Consider the following 12,142-nt stretch of genomic DNA (forward strand, 5'->3'; position numbering starts at 1 on the left):
GATTTTTAAAGTTTGTTTGGTCTCTCCAAACCTCGCGATATCTGCTATCAATTCTCCGAGCTTTGGTGGTTGTTCTGCCGCGGCTCTCGCGCTGTTCGCCTGATTTAACTAAAGTGGTGCGCGTCCACATCGTGCGTGATTCAAAGGAATGTCAGCCGCAGGAACGCTGCTGTGTGAAGCGGACAGGAGACGCGGCGTCATGGGTGAGTGTGTCCGGCTTCGGCAGGCTGCCCCATGATGGTGGGTCAACTCTGAGCGCGCGGATGCTGAGATATTATTAAAAATCTGCTTTTTAAACAAACCAAAGTCTAAGAAGTTTTGAGGCGTGAATGCAAGCAACCGTGTGTGTGTCCCCGCATAGCCACACTGTCACTCAGTGAGACCGGGGAGCCTGGCATGACTGTGGATTTGGGGTGTAGCGGCCACTTCGGTAACCTTCGGCAAAACGGACCCCCAAAAGGTTACCCGCGGGTCCTGCAGGGGCGTGTCTATATTATGTTTTACTCGGGTGGCCTGGATGGACCTCAGTTGAATATTTCAAATTCTGTTCATCTTTATTAGTCTTTAATGTTAAATAAAAGTAGTATTTTCTAAATTCACTTGGACTTGTTACCACCTTTCCGCCGCTGTGTTGTATGATTTTGAGTGTAGATGTGATTGTGCAGCTCTTTCTGCCTTACAATATAGAAACACAACATTGGATCTTTACCAGTATTTATATGCCAATGTTTTAGGCAATATTTGGCCAATATCTAATGTTTAGGTCTTTGTTTTTTGCATATAGTACAGTGAGGAAAGTGTAGGATATTAATGATCAAAACTGTGATGACGATATAACTTGTGATACATGAACAAAACAAAGAACTAATACATTATTTTCGATTCACTGCAAGGGTTTTGTTTAAATAAAAGTCAACATAACTTTAATTACAGTCCAAATGATCCACGTCTAATAAGGAGGTGGGGATTGAACCTAAATGGGCTCCAGTGTATTAATCAACGATGTGAAGCGGTCCATCTGATTGGTCAAAAGCATAAAGGGTTTTGTTAATTATCAAGTTGCTATGAAGTTGTTTAAGCATGTGTGTAGGTAACCATTTATTGCAGTTTATGTTGTCTTTTGCAATACGCCTATCGCAGAGGTTGATATCGCTATGACGATACATTTTCGATTTATTGTGCAACCTAGCCCCAAATCAAGGCCAAAAAAACAACAACTCCAAATTCCATGATCTACCAAAAACACAATCAGCTACAAACATAACAAAACAGAAAGTTAATTTCCAAATTAATCAAGTTTGATCTACCCAAGAATCAAAGTTAACTTCAAGTTACTTCAGTTCATAGATCCATTGGGGAATGGAGTATATTTTGTACTTTACCTGATAATGCAGTCCATCAAACAACTGAATGCAGTTTGGGTTTTGGTGCCTTTCCTGTGAAAAGCCTGTATGTTCTCTGACACACATCAACTTTAAACTGCTCTTCTATACAAACCATTAGCTCAGGCTCTTAGCTTTGTTCGTGCTTCCACTGAAGGCAGACATCACAAATATGTTTCTGCAGGCAAGCAGAAATTGGCAGAACACTGGAAACTGAGCAAGCGTTGGTATTGTGGGTAAACTTCCTCTGGTGTATAAAAGTGAAAGAGGCGGCGGTTTAGAGCATGTCTCTGTCTGTTGTAGAAGGAAAGGTAAACTGGCTGTTGAACGCTGAAGTCTGCTGGCGCTCTGAAACATTCATAGTTATTGTAGTTGTAGGGTCAAAGCAATAGTATACTAGGCAAACGATGACATAACTTCCACAATCCATAATTTAAATATTTGTGCTTTTATCTTTCCATACCAATATGTGCCAGTAGTATTTTGTATTCATAAATAAATATAATATTAATTGCCTAATAACACTTTGTGACCTGAAACATATTGGTCTTATTTATCCCTTGTGCTATCTTAGATGACCCCACCCTTACATTGATGTGTTCTCCCTACCATGATAAAGGTGGATAAAGGTGGAAAGATTTCATGTAATCCATGGACACCAGTGAAGATCACAAATCATTGAAGAATAAATGTTCAGAGCACTGTCTAGTGGGTCTAGATGACCCAACTACCAACGTTAAAGTGCCTAGGATAGCACAAGGGTTATATAGACACACAGCCAACCTATAAACTTTTGGATTCCTACAAAGGTGAATACATTTAAGAGTGGTCATCTGTCAGGATCTGATGCTGCTGATGGTCTTGTCATGGACCACCTATTGTAAGCTGCATACCAGTATAAATGCATAGAGATGGGCATTTTAGTACATTTAGCAACGGGGAACAAAAACAATCACCTTTTTAAAGAAGAAAATCGAAGTATAAAACATTGTAACAATTTTAAAAATAGGTATTCGTATTTTAGTCGACAATTTATTATAATTTATGTTGAACTTTTAAGAGATCTAAACAACATTGTCTAAACAGAAAAAAAATAAGAAAGGCACCAAAGCCAGAGGCTACATTCAAAAACCTTAAAACATTCTAAAATAAAGCCTAGTGTTACACAGCAAAGTAGTTTGAGCTTCATGATTTTCAACTGGAAAATATGATCATGTGAACATGAATGGGATGTTAACGCACCCTTGTGACTGTCTACCCAAAGTTCTTGTATGGAAAGTAGACACACTAGAAAATGGTTTTAAAGGTGGCTGTTTTAAGAATTGAATGTTACCCAAAAAATGTCTGACCCACTTCAGGCTTTTTTTATTTATTTATTTTTTACTGTTAGGTTTAGGTTCGAGATTATCCATTCAGTTTTTATCCATCTGTCCCCAACGTGACTGAAGATTGACAGGAAAATGTACGTGCTGGTATCAACTGTGTGCAACTTGAGTATTGATACCTGGGTTTTAGGCATAACAGTTCTGCTTCAGGGCTTCATTTGGTGGTGCTGAAAAAAACAAGGAAGAAAATTCATGTAGATTAAAAATGCACAAGAAGGAAAACTATGGAATTGAGGGTGAGGCTAACATTCTTGGATCCAGAGACGCAGACACTCCGTCATGGAACGTACTGGTAACTGTGCATCACAGCACTGCTGTCCATTCAACAAAGCAGTCCAGTGGCTTTTTATTTTGAAAATCCGCTAGATGCTCATGGTATTTGCGTTTTTACTATAAGGATATCCCATGACAGTACATTTTCGGTGTGCCTGAATAAAGAGAGTCTTGTTTACAGCACATAATGGTGCAGAGATTTACTTTGCATTTGCTGCCAACACACTGCCAGACAGCATTCTGGAGAGAACAGCTTTTTCCTAACTGGAGGAGAAGTAGCACTTGTTCTGGAGGGATCTTAATACTACTCATATTCATATTGTGAAGCTGATATGCCACAGAACCAGACTTGAGTAACTAGATGCTTCTGTAGGTGTGTTTTTGTCTCTGTTTGTGAATGTGTCCACCCATCTTAGTTACATTAGGATGAGTCACATGGGAGTGTCGCGCAGTTTAAATACCAAAATCCATTTCTACGTATTAGAAAAAACAAAAAGGCAGCTTTAGGAATACAGCTCCAAACAATTTTTATGACAGCCCGGACTCTTGGAAGCCATGACATGAGAGAAGCTTTAAGACCGGTCGAGATTCTGTTTCTGCATTCATACAGCGAGTGCGCATCGCTGTGTTGGACAAAACTGTTTGTTCTGCCACAAATATTCTGTGCATTGCATGGGAATTTGTGACTATGTTTCCGCCTATCACTATCCTGCGTCACAGTTTTCCAGCATTACTCTCCAGGAATGTCGGCGGAGCTGTGAGGTTCACTGGTGCCTCTTTTGTGTCCACATCCTTCAGGTGGATAAAAGGTCACAGATTCTTCAGAGTTTCATTCATGAACTGTGTATGGCAACGTACAGAGATTCCTGGAAACCATCATGGCACACTGTCCTGACACTTTGGAAGGGGTGTTCATCCTGGAAAACTGTGATGAAGATTGTTTCCCCACATATCAAATGTTTCCTCCACAGGCATGTTTGGCCCTTAGGGCTATACATTTTTCTAACAAAAGGTTTTTTCCTGTCATGCTTATCTGGCGAAACCATAAAAATCTCACATTACTGCATCACACATGTGATCTTAAGTTTTTTTTATTTGTTATGCTCACTCTGTGGTGGTGGTTGTGGGCGGGGTATAAAAGCAACAGTGTTTTAGTGAGCCGATGGCCGGTCATGCATGTGCATCCTGCTGCTCTCAGTTAATTAAGTCGGAGGGGAGTGAACCTTTCCAAAGCTCCTCTGGCTCATTCTGGAGGCAGAAACGGGGACCACTTAGCGCCCTTCCTGGTGAAAGTCAGTGAATTCCCAAGTGGGAAGAAGAGTTTCCGGTGTGCCGTAAAGAGGGGGGGTGGTGGTGTTCAGAGGCCGTGGGAAGAGTTCATTTGAAGGAGCTGCAGCTGAGTTGCTGTATATTTGTAACCCAGCTTCCGGAGGAACTCACCTCTTTTTCCGGAGGTTCAGCTTGCTGCTCTGCTTCCTGCTCTGCTGCGTTTCAGTGTCTTCCGTCTGTTCAACACCTCTCTAAAGGACACATCACGTGATTTATTAGCTCCAATAAGAATACTATTTAATGTGCACACACATGTATGCTGATGACACATTTTTGTATGACGTTAGCTGTGGGCCCTTTTTTTTTCTTGCTGACTTGCAAACGTTGCCAATTAACCAATTAAGATATTAATTATGAAGCTGTATGCTGATCAAGTACCATATTATTAGCACCATAAAGCCATAACAGTCCTAAAATGTAGTATGACTATATCGCCCAGAGGGGCTAAGAGGCAAAAGGCGATTAGTCAGAGGAGGTTATGGGAAGTTTTTCCAAGTGTTATTACTGTTATCTGAAAAAAGTCACTTTTGTTAAAGAGTGTCATTTGTAACACATAAACTACAAACAATACACTCACCGTTTCAGCTCATTATATGGACAAACTTTTGAGTGCTGTGTTGCTTCCATGATTGTCACTCATTATATCCGTGTTTGTGTTCTTCTTTTCTCCATACTGAACCTGATGACCTTCCTCTGACCCGGACCTCCGTCTGCTTCCATGCAGCCGTAAGTATTTGCTGCAGTCAAACTCTGATAACTAATAAACATATTGCAGTATTTCCTGTTGGACCTTTGGTTTCTGGTGTTGATGTTCAACTAATGTGCGTTCGACTCTAAACCTTATTAGGTCCAGTCCAATCTGTTGAAATATCTATCAGAGTTGAAACAAACAAATAAAAAAAGCAGGAGAAGAAGAGACTTCAGCTAAAGCAAAAATCATGAGCTGACAGCATTAGGCTGTTTTTTGTTAAATACATTTAGGTGAAAACAACCAATAAGCAGCTTCACAGATATTCACATCTGTTCAAAGTTAGCCTCTGTGGTCCCGTTTAGCTGAGATGAAATAAGTGGAGGCAAAGATTTGCCGGATGATTTCAAGGTTTCATCCATCATTGCCTACACTTGCAGTACTGTTGTAGTAGTAGTAGTAGTGCAGTTTTACTGCAGTAAAAACGGCAGGATGTGGTTTGAACTTCAGTGATTCATTGTGCAGCAGGACAAAGCAAAAACCAAAGCAGATGCGGCAGTTTCAGACAGAGTTGAAACACTGAAGTGTGTCTGCGTTTATGTAGAACGTGCAGCATCGAACGCTGACACACAATAGCTTTCTATTCGTGCTTCCTTTTCACGTATGGGTGTAAATGTTTAGGTGACATATTTCTGAATAGGAAAACACATTTTCTGAAGAAAAAACCTGCAGCGGCAAACACATTAAAAAACTTCTTGAGGTTTTATGCAGGAGAGTTTATGAGCTGACCTTTGAACTCCTAATTTTAAGATTAGTGGCTCAAAAGCCTATTAAGTTGTTCTGAAACATTGGCATGGAATTTAGAATATTCTGCTGCAATCTGGATCTGATCATTCCAGATTTGACTGTGCTGAACCTGATTATTTTTGGATCTGATTACTGCAAATCTTAATGTATTTGATATTATTATTCAGGATCTGTTATGTTCAGATTGGGATTCTTCTGCAACTTATAGTTCTGACTTTCCTGAATCAGAGTTTTGGATTTCATCAGTCCAGACCTGAATGCAGTTGGTCTGAATATTCTGGATCTATTGAGTCCAGATCTGCAATTATTTGCTCCGAAATGGTTTAGTCAGGATCAAATGAGTGTTGTATTCCAGAATCTGATCTGGACTTGGTTTCTCATATTGTCTTGTTGCACTGAAAGAAAAGTTGCACCTCTGGTTCTGATCCACAGCAGCCAAAAACCCTCGAAGCATACGTGGGATTTGCAAACCTTCCCAACCAGGTGTACCGCAAATCGGTCAAGAGGGGGTTTGAGTTCACCCTGATGGTTGTTGGTAAGTGAGTGCATGTTTGTCAATCGCTGGTGTGGATTAACAGTGTGTGTGTGAGAAATCCATTTGTGAGTGTGCACATGTGATGTCATCAGCCTTCGTGTTGTTACTGTGGGTTTAATGGAAAAGAGAAAATCTGTTTTATAGATTCACTTTGTGATCATCTGTTGTCTCGTGTGGAGTGGGGAGTGGGGTGGGGGGGGGGGGGGGGTTCTGTCACGTGTTAGAATCACTAGGTGTTGGGGGTCGTAGCACCACAAAGTTACTTGTAACAACTTTATGATGTCACATCCTGTGTGACACCATTTCTTGACGCTGCAGATCTAGTCTTCATGGATCCCCCCTCCCTGCACCCACAGCATACAGCACCATTTATATTTTAGTTTATTTTTAAGGGGGCGGGGGGGGGGGTCTACTTCAGCTGGGTGACAGGCAGACTTAAGATATTTGTTTTCTGGGAAAGATTTTTGACCCCCTCTTCCCCATGTCAGCTCCTGCAGCCCACACACTCCTGTGGGTTCTGTGGACAAAGGTGGGGGGGCCACGTAATCAAGGAGAAGGAGATGCATTGCGCATCAGTGTTGTTCTTCTTAAAGCCTGAAGGCAGGTTCATGTGAGGGGAGCGTGCAGTGAGGAGGACGAGGAGGAGGAGGAGGAGTCCAAACCATGGAGGCGGGATGACAGGAAGCTAAGCAAAGCTCCTGCTGTAGAACTTTGATGAACTCATAGCCCACATTAAAGAGGTTTGACAGATCGCTCATACCTAACAGGGTTTTCAGGTAGGAATGAGGTCATTTCAGATCTTTGTGCCGTCTGCGCTCATGAAAGTTCTGCATTAAAACTCTGTCAGCAGAAAGAAGAGCCAATGATGTCAGTTTTTGGGTCTCCTAAAATGTTCAAGTTTGCATGAAGGTACCCTGAAATGGGTCCTTATAAATGCACAGACCCCCCCCCCCCTCCCCATGCACTGGCATACATGCACTTCCACTCACACACTGCTGTAGTCTAAAGTCATGGAGTTTTCCTCCCCACCCTTTCCTTGATTTTCTGATTAGATTCATGAAGTACAGACAGGAAAAGAATTTGGGAAAAGCAGTCTGTCAGTCTGTCTGTCTGTCTGTCTTTGTCTAATTGCTGGACTGAGAAGAAAAGAGCTGTTTCCTGTAAGGGGGGGGGGGTGCTTTAACCTGAGCCCTGTGAGGAATGTAAAGCTGCTGCGGCAGAAATGAAGGTGACTAACATCTGGAGTCATGTTGCTCCGCCTTCATAGGAGGAATGCAGATGAAACGGGTTTGGGTGGTGTTCATTCCTCACCCCCACCTTTGTCTTTCAGGAGAATCTGGGCTCGGCAAATCCACGTTGATCAACTCCCTCTTTCTGACAGACCTGTATTCCCCTGAATATCCGGGTCCATCCCATCGGATCAAGCAGACTGTGCAGGTAAATCCAGGTGTTCTCAGACATTAGGCGGGCCAGAGTGGGCTTCAGTCTGCCCCTCACTGATTCTGAGGGGTGTAGCAGATTGATCCCCTGTGGAGGCTGTTGACAGCAACCAGGTGACAGCGCTGTGTTGCTGTTATTGAGCTGAACGGGTTTGTCTACTTTCACTCACAGACTGCAGGGCAGCAGGTGCATTTCTCTGCTTCACCGCCTTCAGTTGATGACATCTATGATTAATCTGAGATCCTCCACAACAATCCCAGCTTCCTCTAGCTGAAAATCAAACTGCACTGCTTTGAATGTTTTCCCCATGATGCCACAGATGAGATTACAAGCAAGACCTGACTGCATGACTGCACTTAAAAGGAGAAGTGTTTGAGCGCAGACAAACATGATTGTTCAGATGAACCTTAAATGTAAAAAGGAATAGGTTTTGAGCGCCATCTGTGAGCCCCCTACAGGTGAAAATGCAGGTGTTCTTGCTTATCTGCTCTACCCTTCAAATGGCTCAGTTTCACTGCAGCTGCCCCTTTTGATGAACCAAAGGGAGATTTTTCAGATCCAGGTGTGATCACATTTACCCCATTCCATTTCCTCACTACCTTTTTTGTGTTAACCATGCCCATTTCAGATGTCATGTCATGTATGACATCACAGCGGTGCGTTGAAGACAAAGATGTAGAGCAGAAAAACTCGTAGAGCAACCCCGATGTGGTAGTCAAACCAGGAAGAGACAAGTTATTGTCAGCCATTACTACACACAAATCTGCAGGCATTGAGGAACATGAAGTGGAAATGCGCTTTTATGTGTTAGTGCATTAATTGTTCTGCTAAATGGTAACCATCTCTTTGGAAAACAACACAATAACCCAATAATCCAATGTTTTGTCTGGCCCTAAATGCATCGGGTGTCTGCAAACGCTTTATGTATTTTTTTCTTTTTTCTTTACATGAATGACTCATAGCAGACACATATCCATCATATTTTCTTTCTAGATTTATGAACACTTGTAAAACTTTTGGAAACTTTCTCTATTGAAACTGGAGTCTTTCATTCTGTTTTTTTTATCAAAATTGGGAGTGAAACCATCAACTCCACCCTTAGCTGTCCTACAGTCACACCATCACAGGAAGGATGGAGATGGTTCTTTTTCTTCCCTGTTGATCTTCAGCTACATCTTTGTGCACTTTGGTTGTACTCTTTTGCCCCACCCCGTAGACATGCCCCCATCTGTGCAGCTGTGGTCTTGGTTGGTTGGTATGTCTGTTATATTTCTGACCCATCATTGTTGATGCTTGCAGGTGGAACAGTCAAAGGTTCTCATAAAGGAAGGAGGGGTGCAGCTTCTGCTCACTATTGTGGACACCCCCGGCTTTGGTGATGCTGTGGACAACAGTGGCTGGTGAGTAGGCTCCTCCTCCTTTAACCCGTTGCCGTTTTCCCTGATTCCAGCTGTTCTTCATGCGATGACCTTCATTTCTCAGCTGGAAGTCGGTGACGGACTATATTGACAGCAAGTTTGAAGACTTCCTCAACGCAGAGTCGCGGGTCAACAGGCGGCAGATGCCCGACAGCAGAGTACACTGCTGCCTGTACTTTATTGCTCCGTCCGGACATGGGTGGGTACCTTGTTTAACCTGCAGGACCAGATCTTGCAAATGTGGGGAGTAGATGTTTTTAGGTTGAAGAAGAGATGAATGAAAGAAAGTTTGAGTTTAAGATCAGCACTTTTAGTTTTGTAAAGAGTCCGTAGAGCTCTATGGAGAACAGAGCGGACAGATTTTTTTTTAAATTATTTATTTATAAGTTTTCAGCTTTACAGTACAATACAGTACAATAAACATTATAATTTGAATCTGCATAGAATTTCTTAATACACAAACATTGAACACAAGTTTGTTTGTTTTTTTACAAAATATAAGAACATTGAACTATTGGGAGTGACCAGTGTTTATCCATTTGTTTGTATTTTTGAAATAATATGTGACACATGTAAATTAGCATATTGGACCCACTTTTTCCAGCATAATATAAACCAGTTTTCTTTGTTGTTCAAATGTGCCATTAGTTCTTCCATTATATATTTTTGAAATGTTAATTCCTACCATATTATTAGAGTTGGTACAGCATGGAAAAGCCAATTTTTAGTTGAGCACTTTTTGCTTGCAACCAACAGGGCGCCCAGCAAGTATTTATCTTGTTTAGACCATTCCTGTGGCACACATCCAAAATAAACAGTTTTAATTTCAAAAGGAAATGTCCATTTAAAAATCTTTTGCAGTGTTTTATGAACATCAGTCCAGTATGGTTTGATGAGAGGGCAGTCCCACATGATGTGAGCATGATGTGCTCTTTGGTTTCCACATTTTCTCCAACATAACGGAGGGTTTCCATCATAATGAGTCTTTTGAAGTGGTGTGATAAAGAATCTGATCAAACTTTTCCATCCAAATTCTCTCCATCTTTGTGAAGCGGTACATTTCCATTGGTGTTTCCATATCGATGTCCATTCATTCGGCGTAATTTTCACTCCGGCCTCTTTCTCCCGTAAAGTCTTCACATATTCAGTTGAGTGAGGATTCTTGTTTTCTAATGACATCACCTTTATAAGAGCGGACAGATTTTAATCAATTCAGTGTTTCTGAAATGGTGAAGTTGAGTCAACCTTTTTTCCAGACAGCTGAATGCTTCATCCTGCAACCGCAGATGATGCTGATGATGCTTCACTGTCAGCCTCTGACACTGGAGACGAATGTGATGGACATCAGATGTTCAGAAACAATTTTCTTTGAACTGAGCTCACCATCTGCTGCATTCATTGTACGAGATGACTCAGTGTAGTACAGACATTCCCAGGTGAACAACAGAGCTGACCCCCCCCCACTACTACAAGCAGAGACTGCAGATCTCTGGCATACAAATATCCAGCTGTGCTCCAAATGTCATTGACTCTCCCCCCAGATAAACGATTTATCAGTCATTCTGCAGTTTGAATGGGGCTGGCTGTGCTGGTTCAGCAGCTTCAGCATCAGATCTGAAATCCTTAAATATCTGAAGAAATCTTTATAAGATGGATGACTGTAGCAGACAGGCTGCTGTTATCTCTTGTAGCAGGTGTGTGTCTTCGTGCAGCAGGAACTCACAGAGACAGGAAAGTGTTCCTGATGGCTGAAACATCTTAAACTCTAACCTGTTTAGACCTGGGGGGGGCTTTCTGGGGTCACACCCCAGGTCTGAGCAGGCTCAAAGACCATTCTAGTTGACAGCGACTTTCCTTTGGGGGCATTCTCACTATTTTGCAGCTCACAGCACCTTTGTTTTCCTGCAGACTGAAGCCGCTCGACACAGAGTTTATGAAGTACTTACACGAGAAAGTGAACATCATTCCTCTCATCGCCAAAGCTGACACACTGACTCCTGAGGAGTGCCAGCAGTTCAAGAGACAGGTGTGTGATCCTCCACAAAACCTTCTATGGTTTCTATTCTCCTCAGACTCCAAATTATCTGGCTTATGGACTTTTTGTTATCACCAACTAAAAAGGAGTCACCTGTTGTTCATGTTGTTCATGTAACAGAGCTTTTTGTTTTTAATTAAGCAGAACTGATAAAGGGGATGCGTTCCCATTTGAGATTTTAACTTGAAAATATAACTGAAAGCCCTTTTTTTGGCATGTGCATGCTGCAGTACTGGTGTTTTCAAGCTTTTGATCTCAGAGATTCCTGACTGATTGATTATATTCAGCAACAAATCCAAACAGAAATCCGGAAGTTACAGATCGCTGCAACAATTCTGAGTTTGTCTGAACATATTTTTGTTTTTAGAATGCAGGCTTTTCTCCTGCAGGGTAGTCATTGTGTCTGCAGTCATCGTTTTCTCACTTTTTTCTGCTGCTTACAGATAATGAAGGAAATCCAGGAAAATGAAATCAAAATATATGAATTCCCAGAGACGGAGGATGAGGAAGAGATGAAGATGGTCAAAAAAATAAAGGTCACTCCCCGCACACACACAGACACACTCCATCTTACATGCACAGAAACGCATTGTAGGTCATTTTAGCATTTGTGAGTAAACTCTGCCATGTGTTCTCCCCCTCGCTTTCCTGCAGGACCGTTTACCCTTGGCTGTGGTGGGCAGCAACACAATTATCGAGGTTGATGGGAAACGAGTTCGTGGGAGGAAGTATCCCTGGGGGGTGGCTGAAGGTGAGAGCTTTAAGGTCAACTTGGATACTCCAGCAGCACACTTGCACACACGTATCTAAGCCACACATACACACAGTGGTTGATATTGTTTCTAAGCAG

The 12,142-nt window shown here is 42.0% G+C and overlaps 1 protein-coding gene and 1 long non-coding RNA gene across 4 annotated transcripts in view; one reads left to right on the plus strand and one right to left on the minus strand.

Annotated features, from left to right (window-relative positions):
* The window catches only part of LOC101158211 (septin-7), a 17,807-nt gene continuing 5,665 nt past the window's right edge, over positions 1-12,142 (plus strand). Inside the window, exons 1-9 of one of the 2 annotated variants that reach the window (XM_023960023.1) lie at positions 1-203; positions 5,094-5,095; positions 6,297-6,399; positions 7,730-7,836; positions 9,139-9,239; positions 9,322-9,456; positions 11,166-11,283; positions 11,736-11,828; positions 11,947-12,043. In XM_023960023.1, the coding sequence (XP_023815791.1) occupies positions 149-203; positions 5,094-5,095; positions 6,297-6,399; positions 7,730-7,836; positions 9,139-9,239; positions 9,322-9,456; positions 11,166-11,283; positions 11,736-11,828; positions 11,947-12,043 (811 nt within the window). In that variant the 5' untranslated portion in view covers positions 1-148. The remainder of the gene's footprint in view (positions 204-5,093; positions 5,096-6,296; positions 6,400-7,729; positions 7,837-9,138; positions 9,240-9,321; positions 9,457-11,165; positions 11,284-11,735; positions 11,829-11,946; positions 12,044-12,142) is intronic. The other variant, XM_023960022.1, reaches the window with a different exon arrangement.
* Positions 2,737-12,142, minus strand: part of LOC105355112 — a 19,704-nt gene continuing 10,298 nt past the window's right edge. For both annotated transcript variants that reach the window (XR_002291194.2, XR_909605.2), the window contains exons 4-5: positions 4,481-4,560; positions 2,737-2,934 (exon numbers count right to left, since the gene is read on the minus strand). This is a non-coding gene — a long non-coding RNA (uncharacterized LOC105355112). The remainder of the gene's footprint in view (positions 2,935-4,480; positions 4,561-12,142) is intronic.

Source organism: Oryzias latipes, chromosome 11 (genome assembly GCF_002234675.1).
Source record: "Oryzias latipes chromosome 11, ASM223467v1".
In the NCBI taxonomy this organism is placed as follows: domain Eukaryota; kingdom Metazoa; phylum Chordata; class Actinopteri; order Beloniformes; family Adrianichthyidae; genus Oryzias; species Oryzias latipes.